The sequence below is a fragment of the Terrapene carolina genome, unplaced genomic scaffold, assembly GCF_002925995.2.
Source record: "Terrapene carolina triunguis isolate 2854851 unplaced genomic scaffold, T_m_triunguis-2.0 Scaffold580, whole genome shotgun sequence".
Taxonomy (NCBI): Eukaryota; Metazoa; Chordata; order Testudines; family Emydidae; genus Terrapene; species Terrapene triunguis.
The window spans coordinates 10081458-10100188 of NW_020664931.1; the positions used below are offsets into that span (position 1 = coordinate 10081458).

The 18731-nt window shown below is 44.4% G+C and overlaps 1 protein-coding gene across 1 annotated transcript in view; it reads left to right on the plus strand.

The window, feature by feature from the left end:
- Positions 1–18300, plus strand: part of TRIO (trio Rho guanine nucleotide exchange factor) — a 307445-nt gene extending 289145 nt beyond the window's left edge. The window contains exons 49-54 of the mRNA XM_029913308.1: positions 3897–4059; positions 6047–6168; positions 13454–13532; positions 14248–14448; positions 15924–16062; positions 17655–18300. Coding sequence (XP_029769168.1) covers positions 3897–4059; positions 6047–6168; positions 13454–13532; positions 14248–14448; positions 15924–16062; positions 17655–18197 — 1247 coding nt within the window. The 3' untranslated portion in view covers positions 18198–18300. The remainder of the gene's footprint in view (positions 1–3896; positions 4060–6046; positions 6169–13453; positions 13533–14247; positions 14449–15923; positions 16063–17654) is intronic.
- The last annotated feature ends 431 nt before the right edge of the window (positions 18301–18731 follow it).

The window sequence follows — 18731 nt, forward strand, 5'->3', positions numbered from 1 at the left end:
CCCCCCCCCCCCCCCCCCCCCACACACACACACACACACACACATTGGGAGATGACTTCAAATCCTTTCAGGATTTGTTTAAAAGAGTAGCTGATTCACTAGCCATCTCATTGGCTGAGTTCCCAGAGACTCAACATAAGCTGACAGACATATTGCAAGCTTCTCCGTCAGCCAAGATAGCACTATCCATTTATGCTGCCATCATGGCCCCAGCAAAAACCATATGGCAGACTCCAGCCACGGCCCCACCTTCTTGTAAGTGATCTGACAAGAAGTACTGTGTGCCTGCTAAAGGAGCTGAGTTTTGTTTACCAACCCTACTGCGAACTCATTGGTGGTAGAAGCAGTTAATCAAAGGGGGAAGTAACATCAAACCGAAACCACTCCCTATAATAAAGATTGGAAACGCTTAGACCTCTTCAGCAGGAAAGCCTATTCATCGGCAACCCTCCAGTTTCGCATAGCAAACTATTCTGCGTTACTGGCCAAGTACACACACAACATTTTTTTCTCAGATGTCATCTTTTATTGACCACATCCCAGCACTTCAAGATGGTAACCCTAGCAACCATAATTCTGGCATTGGGGAAAGGAGATTGGCTCTCAGCCCTCGACGTACAGGATGCTTACTTTCACGTCACTAACCACCTGGCACATAGGAGATTCCTACGATTCACTCTGGGCAACCTACACTACCAATACAAGGTACTTTCCTTCGGCCTCTCTATGACTCCCAGGGTTTTTTCCTAAGTACTGGCCATTGCAGCAGCACATATTCGCAAGCCGGGTGTGACCATATTCCCTATCTAGACGACTGCCTGCTAAAAGCACTGACATACGACGAGACAGTTCACGCCACTCACACCACTCTAACCCTATTTACAAACCAACTTACAGAAATCCACCCTGATCCCAACCCAACAACTGGACTTTATAGGGGCACACCGCCACTGTGTCATGGCATCAGCACGGCTACCCCAACAATGGTTTCTTGCCTTAATAAATCTAATCACAACTGTAAGACACAGCCCACAAACATCTGCCAGAACATGCCTACAACTTCTCAGACACATGTCGGCTACCACGTTTGTCGTGAAACATGCCAGGCTGCATATGAGAGGTCTACAAACCTAGCTACCCACTGTCTACATTCCTCACAGACACTCGATCAACAGATGGCTTATATTGCCCAGCAGAGTGAAAGACTCGCTCACATGGTGGACAAAACAAACAAATGTCTGCTCAGGCCTTCCCTTCCAAAGGGAAACCCCATCAGTCACTATCACCACGGATGCCTCTCTGGTAGGATGGGGGGCACACTTGGCCGAGAACACCATCCAGAGCCGATGGTGCCTAGAGGAGTCAAATCTCCACATAAATCTACTGGAGCTCCAAGCAGTTCCAAACACTAGCCATCACTTTCTCCCCTTGAGCCCCAACAAAACTGTCCAGATTCTCACGGACAATGTGGCAACTATGTTTTATATAAATCGCCAAGGAGGGGCCCAATCTTACCTGCTCTGCACAGAAGCAGTCCGCCTCTGGCAATGGTGCATCATCACGGACGCACGAGTGGGAACTAGACCCACAAATTCTGCAAATTCTAGTCCGACAATGGGGATTCCCCTCAATAGACCTTTTCACCACGGCCCACAATGCCAAATGCCCACAGTACTGCTCCCGAGCAGGACTGGAACACAACTCTTTCGGAGACGCCTTCCTCATCAGATGGGAGGCCCCGCTCCTGTACCCCTTCCCCCCGATACCCCTGTTGAGTCGTGTCCTTCACAAGATCAGACAAGACAAATCCAGAGTCATCTTGATTGCACCAACATGTCCCAGACAAACATGGTTCCCATACCTGACCCCAGTGGCTGTCAGATCATGAACCCTTCCCCTCCTGCCTCACCTACTGACACAGCATACAGGACGCCTCCGTCACCCCAACAATCCAGCACTTCGTCTCAAGGCATGGCTAATCCAGGGATGACAGAACTCAAAACATGCTGTTCCAAGGAGGTCCAAAACATTCTACTTAACAGCCGACGTCTCTCCACATGAAAAACATACACACACAAGTGGAAAAGATTCTCTGTCTGGTGCTGAGACAAGCAAATCATTTCCCAATTGGCCCTGTTACCCACTATCCTTGATTACATATTCATACTCAAAAAAAAATCTGGCCTCTTGACTAGCTCACTCAGCGTGCATTTATCAGCCATCACCAGCTTTCACGATGAGGTGGACGGACTCACTAACTAAGCGCTTTCTCAAGGGTATAGAGAACACTTACCCCACATTAACAGACCCGACCCCTATGTAGGACCTCAACCTTGTTCTCCATGCCCTCATGGGCAAACCCTTTGAACCGCTAGCGACCTGCCCATTCCTACACTTATCCATGAAGGTTGCCCTTCTAGTAGCTATCGCATCAGCATGAAGGTTGGGAGAGTTGGGTGCTCCAATGGCTCACCCACCTTATACCACGTTCCTCAAGGACAAAATCATTCTACGCCCACACCCTAAATTCATACCCAAGGTTGCCCCCTCTTCCATCTCAATGAACCCATTTACTTACCTGTATTCTTTCCCAAACTGCATGCCGAAAACAGGGAGGCATCCCTTCACATGCTAGACATCTGCAGAGCTCTGGCGTTCTATGTAAAGAGAACAAAAACATTCAGAAAATTATCCAGGCTATTCATATCCTCAACAGAACGATCAAGAAGCCAAACCATTTCCAAACAGAGACTTTCTAAATGGATCTCTAATTGTATCAAATGAGGTACCAAAATTACAATCTGCAAGCTCCCTCTGGACTTCACGCACACTCCACTAGAGCTATGTTCACATCCATAGCCTTTCTCAGACATGTATCTATAACTGATATTTGTAAAGCAGCTACCTGGGCATCGCACCATGCTTTCACCAAATGCTATGCCCTGGAACAGCAGTCAGCTGCAGACGCTCATTTCGATCTATCAGTGCTCTCCACCGTACATACATCAACTCCGAAGCCCTTCCTCTCCACCAAGGGGCACTGCTCTTCAGTCAACTAAAGTGGAGCACCCAAAGGGACACTCCTCGAAGAAGAAGAGAAGGTTACTCACCTTGTGCAGTAACTGAGGTTCTTCGAGATGGTTTTCCCTGTGGGTGCTCCACTACCCACCCACCCTCCCCTCTGCTTCAGAGTTCCGGCTTGATCCTCTGGGGTAGAGAAGGAACTGGGTGGCAGTTGGCTGCGCTCGTGGGGTAGCCACTCAGAGTGGCGCAAGCTGGCTGCTGCGCGTGCGTGACCAACCGGGGCATTGCTACCACAAGTCTCCGACTAGAAGTGCAGGACACCAAGGCACCTAAAGTGAAGCTCCCACAGGGACAACCATCTCAAAGAACCTCAGTTACTGCACAAGGTGAGTAACCTTCTCATCCCTTCTCATTCCTTGGGGTTACTCAGGCTCATCCTGACATTAGATTGGACTTGGTTTCAGATGAATGGAGTTACACATGCTAAGACTTCTTTTAAAAACAAAAACAAAACCTCAGCACATCCATTTAGATCACTCGCTATAGAATTTACTCAGGAAACTCACCTCAGATAGTGTTTAGTTTTCAGTTAGATCTTTGTGGGTAGCATCAGGCATAACAAGGGCAAAACATTTTGCCCAAGTTCATGCAGAGAATGGGTGACCAGGATTAGAACTCTGCGGAGTCCCAGTTGCTTGGTCTAACCACTTGACACTATAGGCTTCAATTGGACATGTGGAATAAGTATTTCAAAAGGAGAGGGAAAGGCCCCAAACTTGTAAATACAGTGCTTTATCTTGGAATGATGGGAGGGCAGGATGAAAGGGGGGGAAACTTCAGTCCACTTATTGTAATTTCTTTTCCTTTTCCAGTTCCCCCAGAGTTTATAATACCATTGGGTGAGGTCACATGTGAGACAGGAGAGACCATCGTTTTTAGGTGTAAAGTCTGTGGTCGCCCGAAAGCTTCAGTAACTTGGAAGGGTCCTGATCATAACACCCTAAGCAATGACAGTCACTACAGCATTTTGTACAGGTACAGTAGTGTGTTCGCTGTTTCAGCATTCTGAAGGAGGGCGAGAGTTCTGTGGAGAGCAGAATGACTTGTTTTCTTTGCAGTGTGGGGCATTGTCTTCAGTCCCATTTCACCTTTTCCATTCCCTCCCCCAACCCCAAATAAATAAAAATGGAGTGCAAATTCCTGTGTGTGCTTTGACTGTACATAATAGGCTTTAGCTGCCAATCCTCCAGTTTGCTAATAATCCAGAAATCATACAGTGTTGGGTGTGGGTGAGTGTGTGTTTGTTTTGGACAGGGGCATTAGAGGTACCTTCACACATCTTGAAAATCTCAGGAATTAACCATAGTCTCAGCAAGCAGCATTAATGCAGGATTTGTTCTGGAGGAGGGACTGCAGGGAATTGTAACGGAGTGTAGCTGACCTAAAGGTTTTGTGATGAAATATTTCATGTCTTTGTGAAATTGCAGAGGAGTCATTGCTGGAGGGGCTCTGGCTCTTTATCTAAGCCAGAGGTCCCCAAATTGGGGCATGCCTCCCTAGGGGGGTGTGAAGGAACGTTTGGGGAGGCATGGCTGGGGCCCGGGCCAGCCTGCACAGGGGTGGGGGAGGGAGTGCCACCTATCTCCGCTCCTGGCTCGGCCCTGGTTTCAGGCCCCCCACGTTCAGTGCCAGGGCTGCCAAGGCTCTGCTCTCAGCCCCTCCCCCAGCTGTGGCCCCCAGCCTTGGCCCCTTTACCCCGTCCATGTATCTTCCCTTCTCTTCTCCCTCCCCCCCCCCCCCGGGGCCATGGCCCTTCTCCTGGCCCGGGAGGGGGCGCACAAGGTAAAAAGTTTTGGGACCACTGATCTAAGCATTGTTGATTTCAAAACAAGGGCTGAGAGTTTAAGGGATACTACTGTCAAATGTAGCCAATTTTGAAAAAAAATCAGTTAAAAGAAGTTCAAGATACTGCAGCTGCTTAAGTCTGCCTGGCAATTGTTGTGGCTCCATCACACTTTCCTTATTGATTGATTGATTGTTTTCTTCTCCCTTGCTGCTGTTAGAGACCCACACCAACTGGGAGAACTGGCTAACTGGTTACGCACAGAGTGCTGTCAAATGCACAATGTAAATATCCTGAACAAATAGGGAGGAAATAATACTGAGGTGTTTATTGAATAAACTTTCAGTTATTGGAAACTTTAGTGGTACTTGCAATAACAGCAAGTACAAATTTGAATGCAGAAGTGAGATTTTCTGCTAGTTAGATGTTTGTCCAAACACAGTCTCTGCTCCAGAGAGGCATAAAGCTGGAATAGAAGGGGTTTTGCGGGGTTGAGGTTCATTGGCAGACCTGAATGAGAAGCTGATACAGTGCTGACACCTGACTCAAGCTATAGTTATTAGTCCTCTATTTCATAGTCACTAAATTCACTTATTTTTGGTGACCTTTTTTTTTTTTTTTAAATACTGAGGAGGTGATTGAATGAACTGAGAGTAAGACTAATTAAATGTTCCTAGTCCTTTTTAAAAAAAATAAAATCCAGTGTTTTCCTGACACGAGATGGTCAAGCAAATGTTGTGGCAGAAAGTTTCATTATGCTTTAAGCAATTGGATGACACACAGATTTGTCCCGTGACCAGCCTGGTGATGGAATGACAGAACAGTACTCCCGAGTGTGTGTACTGATCTCTCTGCCAGGGGAGGCGGTATTAAATGGTTCCATAGGGGACTCCCTGACACAAAAGTTGCTACAAAATGGAGACTTCAGGATGGCAGGAGAAAAGGGAAATTCTTGATCCTCTTGCGAAAGGGAGACCAGTTGGCAGATGAAGATTTTGACTCTAATGTGAATCTGCAAGATGTCATTCTGAAATGCTCAGAGCTAGGATGTACCATTATTTAGTGGAGTTGGTGGGTGTGTATTATAAGAATGCTGAATTTGAATGTAAAATGCGTTGAGAGCTGGAGACTTCTAAATAGGACATGGAACTCCCTGATTGATTCTAATGTGTTTTGCAGTGATTTAGGAGAGGCATCCTTGAAAATCATTGGTGTGACCACAGACGACGATGGTATCTATACCTGTATAGCTGCAAACGATATGGGTTCGGTTTCATCTTCAGCCAGTCTTCGAGTTTTAGGTGGGTTTATCTCTTAGCCTCTTTTCATCTGATAACATTACCAGCAATCTTGGGTTTCATAGGATGGGTATCCATTATCCACAGTATGTAGAAAACCCTGGCCTCTGAGTTCGTGAAATTTAGAAGTGATTTATGTCAATCCTTTTCACGGGATATGTGGCATTATGTGTGAAAGAAAGCGTAGAATCGAATGAAGTAAAAATAGTAAATGAATCAAACTGGACCATAGAATCTCTATGGATAGAAATTCCATGCTCTAATAATAAGAATATAGCGATAGGGATATATTACCGACAACCTGACAGGATGGTGATAATGACTGTGAAATGCTCAGGGAGATTAGAGAGGCTATTGAAATAAAAAACTCAATAATAATAATAATAATGGGGGATTTCAGTTATCCCCATATTGACTGGGTACATGTCACCTCAGGACGGGATGCAGAGATAAAGTTTCTTGACACCTTAAATGACTGCTTCTTGGAGCAGCTGGTCCTGGAACCCAACAGAGGAGAGGCAATTCTTGATCTAGTCCTAAGTGGAGCACAGGATCTGGTCCAAGAGGTGAATACAGCTTGGTAATAGTGACCATAATATAATTAAATTCAATATCCCTGTGGCAGGAAAAACACCACAGCAGCCCAACACTGTAGCATTTAATTTCAGAAAGGGGAACTGCACAAAAATGAGGGTACAGTGCCAAAAGTGAAATCTCTGCAAGCTGCATGGAAACTTTTTAAAGACACCATAATAGAGGCTCAACTTAAATGTATACCCCAAATTAAAAAACATAGAGAACCAAAAAAGAGCCACTGTGACTAAACAACAAAGTAAAAGAAGCAGTGAGAGGCAAAAGGCACCCTTTAAAAAGTGGAAGTTAAATCCTAGTGAGGAAAATAGAAAGGAGCATAAACACTGGCAAATGAAGTGTAAAAATACAATTAGGAAGACCAAAAAAGAATTTGAAGAACAGTTAGCCAAAGACTCAAAAAGTAATAGCAAATTTTTTTTAAGTACATCAGAAGCAGGAAGCCTGCTAAACAACCAGTAGGGCCACTGAACAATGGAGGTGCTAAAGGAGCACTCAAGGACGATAAGGCCATTGTGGAGAAACTAAATGAATTCTTTGCATCGGTCTTCGCGGCTGAGGATGTGAGGGAGATTCCCAAACCTGAGCCATTCTTTTTAGGTGACAGAGGAACTGTCTTAGATTGAGGTATCTTTAGAGGAGGTTTTGGAACAAATTGATAAATTAAACAGCAATAAGTCACCAGGACCAGATGGTATTCACCCAAGAGTTCTGAAGGAACTCAAATGTGAAATTGCAGAACTTCTAACTGTAGTCTGTAACCTATCATTTAAAGCAGCTTCTGTACCAGATGACGGAAGGATAGCTAATGTGACGCCAATTTTTAAAAAAGGCTGCAGAGATGATCCTGGCAATTACAGGCCTGTAAGCCTGACTTCGGTACTGGACAAACTGGTTGAAACTATAATAAAGAATAATATTGTCAGACATATAGATGAGCATAATTTGTTGAGGAAGAGTCAACATGGCTTTAGTAAAGGGAAATCATGGCTTACTAATCTACTAGAATTCTTTGAGGGGGTCAACAAGCATGTGGACCAAGGGGATCCAGTGGATATAGTGTACTTAGATTTTCAGCAAGCCTTTGACAAGGTCCCTCACCAAAGGTTCTTAGGCAAAGTAAGCTGCCATGGGATAAGAGGGAAGGTGCTCTCATGGATTGGTAACTGGTTAAAAGATAGGAAACAAAGGGTAGGTATAAATGGTCAGTTTTCAGAATGGAGAGAGGTAAATAGTGGTGTCACCCAGGGGTCTATTCTGGGACCAGTCCTATTCAACATATTCATAAACGATCTAGAAAAAGGGGTAAACAATGAGGTGGCAACATTTGCAAATGATACAAAATTACTAAAGATAGTTAAGACCCAGGCAGACTGCGAAGAGCTACAAAAGGATCTCTCAAAACTGGGTGACTGGGCAACAAAATGGCAGATGAAATTTAATATTGATGAATGCAAAGTAATGCCCGTTGGAAAGCAAAATCCCAACTATACATATAAAATGATGGGGTCTAAATTAGCTGTTACCCCTCAAGAAAGAGATCTTGGAGTCATTGTGGATAGTTTTCTGAAAACATCCACTCAATGTGCAGCAGCAGTCAAAAAAGCAAACAGAATGTTGGGAATCATTAAGAAAGGGATAGATAATAGGACAGAAAATATCATGTTGCCTCTGTATAAACCCATGGTACATCCACATCTTGAATACTGTGTGCAGATGTGGTTTCCCCATCTCAAAAAAGATGTATTGGAATTGGAAAAGGTTCAGAAAAGGGCAACAAAAATGATTAGGGGTATGGAATAGCTTCCATGTGAGGACAGATTAATAAGACTGGGACTTTTCAGCTTGGAAAAGAGACAGCTAAGGGGAGATATGATTGAGGTCTATAAAATCATGACTGGTGTAGAGAAAGTAGATAAGGAAGTGTTGTTTACTACTTCTCATAACGCAAGAACTAGGGGTAGCCAAATGAAATGAATAGGGAGCATGTTTAAAACAAAAAAGTATTTCTTCACAAAACACACAGTCAACCTGTGGAACTCCTTGCCAGAGGATGTTGTGAAGGCCAAGATCATAACAGGGTTCAAAAAAGAAATAGATACATTCATGGAGGATAGGTCTATCAATGGCTATTAGCCAGGATGGCCAGGGATGGTGTCCCTAGCCTCTGTTTGCCAGAAGCTGGGAATGGGCGACAGGGAATGGATCACTTGATGATTACCTGTTCCTTTCATTCCCTCTGGGACACCTGGCACTGGCCACTGTCGGAAGACAGGATATTGGACTAGATGGACCTTTGGTCTGACCCAGTAGGGCCATTCTTATATTCCTTCGCCAGTAGCCTCAGCAAGGCTGGACAGATTTCAGAAGTGAACTAGTTTGGGGCACCCACAGATGGTAATCCTGTGTGGGGAGAGTTGAGTTTACTCATTGCTTGGGTGGCTCCCAGCTTGGCCCAGTGAGTCAGGAATCCTGTAGTGATTTTCTTGTCACAGTTGGCAGTCACAGTGGCTACCAATACCAGCTGAGAGCTGTATTGAAATCACTTTTTTTTAAGTCTGTATTCTTAATGCTGATTTGGGAAAAAATTGTGTCATCTCAGAATTTCTCAAACCCACAAGAGATCAAACACTAGTGACATGTCCCCTTTGAACTCTTTTTCAAAGCTCTTTCACTCTAAACAGGGAAGTCCAAATGCTTAGTGGCACATATTTCTTCATCTCCCTGTTTCTCAGATCCAAAAACCACACAATCCTCTTACGAGGCCCGTCTAACACTTTAAAGCTGTATCTTACTTCAGGATCTGAAATAAAGCAGATTTTTTTTAAAGCATGTATGTGTGGGAATAAAGGAACACTAGCAACGTAAAAATGACTGCTTTACTTGAGGATCTTTTACCTACGATAGCTACGTGTCACTGTTTAAGATGAGAATATTTTTTCTGGTTTGTTTACTTTATGCTTTTGACAGCATATACATAACAGTTTCAGTGTTTTGCTAATATAATTCTCTTTTTTTAAAATGGGTCTTCCACCCAGCAGTGGGGAAGCAACAGACATTTTTAAAAACATGAAAAATTAAGTAAGGTGGTAAAACAAAAATTGGTCGGTGATTTGGGCAGGTGAAGTACCTGAAACTAATTAAGTCATTTTTTTAAATTGTCATGGTCATGTTTTGTCATTGATTTGGATTAATACAAACCTCTATAGATGCCCATTCTGTGCTCTGTCCATTCCATAAAATAAAACACAAAATGAAATACAACAAAGGGCTGCTCATCCTACCCTTGACACATGTGCCAGCCAATATGGGGACTATAAAATAGACTTGGGCTTCCCCAAAGCCTGTGAGAAAAAAAAGATGAGTTTTGTAGAGCGTCTGGAAGCTTAAGTTTAGGCTCTGAACAGAGGTGAAAGTAACTTAAAGGACTTACCAGTACTCCAGAGTCCTGAGGAGGGAGCCGGGCCTCTACCAGAAGAGGTGGGGCCTTTAAATCCCCAGGCACTTTAAATCAGAATTTAAAGGGCCCGGGGCTGGGGCTGTGGTAGCAGCAGCTGGGAGCCCCTGGCCCTTTCAGTCACCCCCGGAGCTACCAGCTGCAGAGGCTGGGAGCCCCGGGGGTGATTTAAAGGGCCTGGGGCTCCAGCTGCTGCTACCGCAGTGGAGCTCCAGACACTTTAAATCCTGATTTAAAATGCCTGGGGATTTAAAGGCCCCACCTCTTCTGGTAGAGGCCACTGGTAGTGCTCCAGCGGCAAGTTAAAGGGCCTGGGGCGGTAGCGGCTGTCGCAGCCCTGGACCCTTTAAATAGCTGCTGGAGCCCCACCGCCGCTACCCCAGGGCTCCGGCAGGCTTCGGGAATGATTTAAAGGGCCCAGGGCAGTAGCGACTACTGGAGCCCTGGACCCTTTAAATCGTCCCCGGAGCCCTGCTGCTGGGGCGGTAGCGGCTGCTGCAGCCCTGGATCCTTTAAATAGCCGCTGGAGCCCCACCACCATTACCCCAGGGTTCCAGGGACGATTTAAAGGGCCCAGGGCGGTAGCTGCGGCAGGTGCCCCGGGCCCTTTAAATCGCCGCCTGAGCCCCTCCGCCGCTTCCCCAGGGCTCTGGCGGCAATTTAAAGGGCCTGGGGCTCCAGCCGCTGCTGGGAGCCCCAGGCCCTTTAAATTGCTGCCAGGGGAAGCCGATCCGCCCCGGTATGGCGCACCGGCTCTTGCCGGTACGCCGTACCAGGGCGTACCGGCTTACTTTCACCTCTGGCTCTGAAATAAGTGACCTCTTAGCTAACCAAGTCTCAAACCATTTAGGGTTTTATAGGCAACACCACCACCACTCTGAATTCTGCTCTCAATTGTATTGGCAACCAATGCAGATCCCATAACGTGTGCTCCTGATACATAACTCCTTTCAATAAACCAGTCAAGGCATTCTGCACTAGCTTCAGATTTGAAATAGTTTGTGTATGTAGTCCAATGTTGAGTGTATTGCAGCAGCCTGGTTTTGAGGTGATAATGAGGTGGGCATAATTGGGGCAGGCTAGTTCCTCATTGGAAAGGAAAGTCCTGCTTTTCTCACTAGGACTCTTGGCCATAGTTAAGGCTACATTTTAGTCATTCGTATTTTTAGTAAAAATCATGGGCAGTAAACAAAAATTCATAGCCCATGACCTGTCCATGACTTTTACTATATACCCCTGACTAAATCTTGGGAGTGCTGCGGGTGCTCAGGAGGGGGCCCGCAGGTGCTCGGGAGGGCAGCGCAAGTGCTCCAAGGGGCACCGCGGGTGCTCGGGTGGGAGCAGCTCGGGACCCCCGCTGGTGCTAAGAGGGAAAGGGGGGGGGTTGGCAGGCTCCGTCAGGCTTCTCAGAAGCGGCAACATGTCCCTAAACTCCTAGCGCCACACGCTGCCAGCTCCACAGCTCCCATTGGCTGGGAACTGCAGCCAATGGGAGCTGCGGGGGCGGTGCTTGCGGGCGGAGGCAGCGCGGAGCTAGGAGCTGATAGAGGGACATATTGCTGCTTCTTGGAAGTTCCCCCAAGGTAAGCCCCACCTAGAGCCCTCACCCCCTCCCATGCCCCAGCCCTTATCCCCCCCTCCCGAACACCTCCTGCTGCTACTGCAGGGAGGAAGGGGATGGTGGCCCGAGACGGTGTGACTGGCCCAGGGGTTGCCTGAGCTGCTCGGGCAACCCTGGAGCCAGCTGCACCAGCCGCTCAGAAGTCACGGAAAGTCACAGAACCAGTGTTTAGTACTTGGGCATGCTGGAGGAGCGCGGGATCTAACGACACACCCAAGTTACATACCTGCGTTTATAAATGGCAGTTGCACTCCCTCAATAAAGGATCCCAATATACGTCCCACCTATTCTTCTGGCTGCTACTTCAAACCCACCAAGATTATGTCACACTTGTCCAAATAAGTCACAGCCAGCTAGCCCTTATCCAAGCTTGAAATTATATATTAAATAGGTTTTACTCCACTGTTCTGTCAGCATACTTGAGTGCACTGCAGCCAATATTGCCTCACTCGTGCTTCCAGCCACTTCATTTGCAATTCATTTGTGGGAATGCATCCTCAGCACAGAGGAATGATAGCCCACAGTTAGCTTCTGGGCTCTTGGAGAGATGAAAACAGAGCCACCCAAGAACAATTCCACTCGCCCTTGCCTGGATCTGTAAGCCAATAAAGGAAGCTTCATATGCAATGGTATCAAAAGCTGCTGCAGATAAAAAAAAAAAAATCAGTGTGGAAATGTCATCCATTTATTTACAGTTAGAATAAAATAATCAGAAATTCCACTGGTTGCACTACCTATGCCACACTGTGATGTAATCAAGGAAATCTTAGAACTCAAGGAACTGCTAGTGTCCCTGCCACAACTTTCTTGATGACCTTGCCCAAAAATGGGAGATTGGATACCAGTAGACAGTAAGCCAGAGTGGCAACATCAAGCGTTGGTTTCTGGACCATTAGCCTCACAGTGACAGCCAGCATCCCTATTCCTCCTCAGCTCCTTGAAGGGAAATGCTGACAGTCTCAATAAACAGGGGCCTCAGTGTCTCTCCCCATTATGCTTCACCAGCCCATAAAGACAAGATTCCAACTCCGAGGTTGTAGGACAGAGCACCTGTATTTCTGCAGGGCCACAGCATGTGACCTTAAAATCTGTCACAATTCTTCAGACTCATGTGAGACTTCAGTCACCAGCCCTGTAGCCAACTTCTTGCATCATCTTTTTCAGGTTACTTATGTGATGACCTGTAGGACAAAGCCAGAAGAGAAGGGCATTTACAGGCCATTAGAATATTATTTTGTTCTCCATTATGAAAATGAAGTCCTACCAAACCATCACGAGTGGTCAATCAGAAGAGCAACCTTATCCCTCAATGGTGCCTGAAAATCACTGACACCACATAAACAGGCCTGTTGCCCTTCCAGGATATATGCATCCCAATCTCAAACCAAAAAAGACAATGGTCAGTCTGTGATGGAGGAATATTCATCCCTCCAAGATCCACTCCCAAATAATGCATGATTTCCAGAGTTTGTCCAGCCTACAGCCACCTGAAACAGTCCCATAGTTGACATGGCAGTCGTGAAATTCTGAGGAGTATCCCTTTTTAATATGGGTTGTTTAAATTAAGACTGAAAATATTTTTTTGTACTAGAAATAATTCTACTTGTCTTTCCTTTAAGGTCCTGGAAGTGATGGGATCATGGTAATCTGGAAAGACAACTTTGATTCCGTGTACAGTGAAGTGGCTGAACTTGGCAGGTATGACTTACTCATGCCATTTCATTGTGGAGGTTGGAAAGTTCAGCCAGTGTGTATGTTAGTCTCTGAAGGGTGGAAGAGAAATGTCAAAATATGACATTGGTTCAGATTATTTCTTTATGAAATCTTCTTGAAATTTACAATTATTTCTCACAATGATCAATTGTTGGAGTCAAAAACAGAACACAGAATTGCTCATCCTGTGAAGAAAAAGTAACATAATGCTAAAATTCTGCCATAACTAAATGATGTAGCTTAAATACAAAAGCATTTTGTTTATGCTGAAACTTTACTCATGGGCTAAATTAGAGGGTGTATGCACTGCATGTGTTTTATGAAAAATTGTGAAAGTTCTCCAAATGATTGTACATAAGTGCTCCATAAGATTGTACAGCACTTCCTTAGTTAAGTATCTTAGTCTTTCCAACAAAATCTATTTGCATTACTTAGTCGTAGTACCCTAGAAAACAGATAAAATTCTGATTTTACTTTTCTGGAAATTTAAAAGGATTTTTGGTAACAGCTAATTAGTTATCAAGACCAGTTTGCTAGACTGTTAATAATATTTAAAGTCTTCGAATGTAGTCAAACAACTCTACTCTACTCATGTCCTATTGGACTTAGCCATTACATTTGTCCTAATACAATTGTGTACAGGTTCTGGTCCTTTAGCACTGTCCTCAGCTAATTCTTTTCCTTTTTAATTGTTTTTCAGGGGCAGGTTTTCTGTTGTTAAGAAATGTGATCCGAAGGGAACCAAGCGAGCAGTGGCCACTAAGTTTGTGAACAAGAAGTTGATGAAACGAGACCAGGTTACCCATGAACTCGGAGTCATGCAGAATCTCCAGCATCCCCAGCTCATTGGCCTTCTAGATACCTTTGAGACTTCCACCAGCTACGTCCTAGTATTAGAGATGTGTGTGGGCTCTAAGTAACATCATGTTATGTATATGTGTAATCTTCATGCAACTGATTTCTTATGCCTGGGTATTGTAGTAGTTTGTGAATGATTTTGGAGAAGTTTAGGATTTCACAGAACTTCTAGAGTGCTTACATAAAGTCCTGGAGCTCTCACATTCTGTTTTTAGAGATGGCAATACTGAAATGTTCTGCTTGTCCATAATGGAAAGCAGAGGCCCTGGCTGTTCACAAGAACCAATTCCCCCAACTAAAATCTCCTGTAAACAAGTTCGCATTGGAAGGGTTTGGTACGGAGGAGACAGGAGGATCGTTGCAATGCAGAATTGATCCTCTTAATAGCCTCCCTCTGAAATTGTGTAAGTGGCTTTGGATGTGGTGAGAATAGGAGTGAGATGTGGATGGAGTAAATGTTCTAAAATGCTGATGTGCCCGGACTTCTCATCTCATCTCTATATGTTGTTCCTCTCTTCCTGAAGCTGCAGTCTACCACATTTCAATATAAGCTGGTAGTGGTGGTGGAAGATGAAGTTCTTCTATAGCATCCTAATTAGGTCAACAATTCCGTGCTTCCCTGTTCAGCACCCCTCCACCCTCCTTCTCATGCTTATAAGGTTTTTTCTTCTATATAAATGCAGCACAAGCATTAAAGGTTCCATCTGTACGTATGTTGACACACTGTTCAAAGGGGTTCAAAATGCATGTTCTCCACATGTCTAACATGAACATGGTGCCTAAGACTTTCAAAAGGGACTAATAGTTTTAGGGGCTTCAGCAGGTTATGAAAATCAGGCATTTTAAATGTTAGTGTCTCAGACTGGGCACCAAAAATGGAGGCACCATAATATTTTTATTACATTGTTGTGAGCTGCTTTCTGGGTTATCTTTACAGGTCTATGTAGTAGAAAGTCAGTAGATTAAAACTGTGTGAAATACATCAGGTGTCTTCAGTACTTAAACTGGAATTGGGATTTGCTGTGTTGCCCCAGTATAGTTTCAGTTGAATAAAACCATCCGTTCTAGAGCAGTGTTCTTGCACTGCCTGTATTCTACTAGTATTTTTTAAAATTCCCAATGGAATGAATGTACACATCAAAAATAACTAGTGTTGCACAGTTTTATAGCATTTCTTTTATCTGGCAAAAATACTGCCTTTCCTTCTTTAGTGGCCCCCTTCCAAAATATGTTTCAGAATAGTAATCCTCACTTAACGGTGCTACACAATTAATGCAGACAGATTAATCCCAAGGGGATTTGTCATTTGACTTCATTTGACTTCAAGAAAAGTAAAGATTAAACTCCTAATGAGTAATGGGAGCCAGGGTTCACAAATAGTGAATTAATTGTTGCTGTTGGTGAAGATAAGGACAGTTTAACTTGAAAATGCTTTTGAAACTTTAAAATGAGCAGATATATTTTTAAAATGTTGCTGCTTTAGCGTTGCAATGAAATGTAACTCTTGTACTTCAATAGGGCTGACCAGGGTCGCCTTCTAGACTGTGTTGTGCGATGGGGAAACCTCACTGAAGGGAAGATCAGGCTCTATCTGGGAGAGATTCTGGAAGCTGTACAGTATCTTCACAACTGCAGAATAGCACACCTGGACCTAAAGGTGAGGCGCAGATGGTACTCCTGGAGTGTTACCAGAAGATGGCGAATTCTGGGGTGCAGCTGCATGCTACAGACAATCTGGGGTCTCCTAGCAATGGTTTCTTAGAGTGGCCATTGAGAGCCATGCAACCTTTGCCTTGAGCCATGGAATGCTCCATCCAAGGTTATATGAAGTTCTGGGAATTGCCCCCTGCCCATGCACCCCAAACTACTCTCTGTCACTGAAGCAGAAAGTCTTAACTTCCTCTGCGTCTTCCTATTTTGCTTGTTGGCTGTTCGTGTTCACCTCTGTTAGATTTTGTGTAATGCACTGTTGATTTGTTTGCTTGGTTTTTGCCTGGGGAATTTGCTCTATAGATCATTTTCTCCACTTGAAACAACAGAATCTATTGTGCAAATTGGGTTCAAGGATTGCTCTTCTTGTGGCTCCAAATTCTCCTTTTCTATTTTTTATACTCTGTCTGAGGTGCTTGGGTGAAGGGCATCTGCTGGATCCTTGTTGCATCCATCTGGGTTTCACTGTTCGTATCTGATCGATTTTGATGGAAAAATTCTTGAGGGTTTCAAGATGGATTTAAAGCTTGTTACTGGCCCTTCCTCCAACCCAATCTTGGTTTAGATGGGGAAATTCGGTGCCAAGAGATCCTCTGTGCAAGCAGGGTCTGTTAGGCAGCAAGGGGCCTTGGAGTCAGTTCTGCAGATTTCATTCTTGATACGAAAAGAAAAGGAAAAAAGAGGCAGTACCACCATGCCCCAGATTCCCACTCATCTTCAACAAAATTAATTAAAAAAATGGGCTTGATCTATGGCTGTTGTGGGCCCAAAAAGTCAGAGCTTTCTAGTTGTTTCTGGGTTTGTATGGCATGTGTACAGCAGCTGAATTCAAGAGTGGGGGGTCTACTTGAAATCCAGTTACAGGTAAGTAACTTTTTTCTTTAATTCAAAATACAATAAAAATTCTACCTTCCCTCATTGCTTTTAGGAGGTGCTTGTAAGAGTTCCTGTGGTTTCCACAGTGTGGCTCTAAAAGACTGATTTTAAACTTCAGCTCAGTTCAACTGCCTCTATATTGCAAAATAAATGGCAACCCAAAGACATGTAAATGTTAAAGGACACTTTTATGTTGGGAAAAAAATCTTTAACTTGCTACCCCAGTCTTCAAATATGTGCTGTTTATTGTTTTTCTGTGTCAGGAGGCAAGTACTCAATGAGTGTTATATATACGGTATCAGTCAAAAGTTGTTGGGTCTTCAAAATGCAGGTTTACAGGGTTCCAGTTTTCTGTGGCGCTCTGCAGAACTCTTATTGTGAGTTTTTGCCAACTTAGGCAGGACTGTGTTTCCTGTGTCATGACTGTGTGAGAACCTAAAACTTGATGATCACATGTTGCAAGATGCTGCAGACTGTTGCAGGATTGTTTGAAGAGCTTGATAGAATGGTTTAGGAGCTTTGTGGAGCTAACCATGGTAATCCACTCGCTTGCAAATGTTTGCAGTGCTCACCAACTGACCCTGCTGTTTGGGAAGCAGTGAACTAGATGTGTGCTAGACTTATTTGAAAGATGGATATGATTTTTCTCTTTGTATTTTCTAGCCTGAAAACATTCTGGTGGATCAGAGCTCAGCTAAGCCAACAATAAAACTGGCTGACTTTGGAGATGCCGTCCAGCTCAATACCACCTATTATATCCACCAGTTACTCGGGAACCCAGAGTTTGCAGCTCCTGAAATTATCCTCGGAAATCCTGTCTCCCTCACCTCAGATGTTTGGAGCATTGGAGTGCTCACATATGTCCTTCTTAGTGGCGTCTCTCCTTTCCTGGATGAAAGTGTAGAGGAAACTTGCCTGAATATTTGCCGCTTAGACTTTAGTTTCCCAGATGATTACTTCAAAGGAGTTAGCCAAAAGGCCAAAGATTTTGTATGTTTCCTACTTCAGGATGACCCAGCTAAGCGTCCTTCTGCTGCATTGGCCCTTCAAGAGCAATGGCTGCAGCTGGGGAATAGCAAAAATGTTGACAGCATTGACATATCCAGACTGACTTCGTTCATTGAGCGGCGAAAACACCAGAATGATGTTCGACCCATTCGTAGCATTAAAAACTTCTTACAGAGCAGGCTCTTGCCAAGAGTTTGACCTCGCTTGAAATTCTCTCTCATTCTCTTTCACCTGCCAATCAGACTGGAGATAGAAATCTCCTGCCAATCAGCTGTTGACTTGAATTTTGGAGAAAAAAAAACAAATGGAGCCAATCAGCTGCTAGAATGTTCGTGTGAAAATGCATTCCAAGTAAACCTGCACACAGTAGTACTTGGGACTAGCAATGCAAACTATGCTGAGGTGGAGGACTATAGCATTGTACTCTGTGAAAGGCAGTCAAGAGCGTTACAGTAACAGTATTTTATTCAGGTTTCTGCAAAAAAAACACTTTTTTAAAAAAACAGATGAATAGAATTTTGCAAATGAACTGATCTATCATTTTCAAGATTTGTTCAAGGAAATAAATGCCTATGTACAAAGCACTGGTATTAACGAACAAACAAAGACAAATATCAACTCACACCTGGAGAAGACTCACCAAATTGGCTGCCCATTGATATGGCCTCCATTGATGTCCGTTTTTCACTTGGTCCTAGAGCTTTCCAGTTGCCTCACCTGTATGTATCTCAC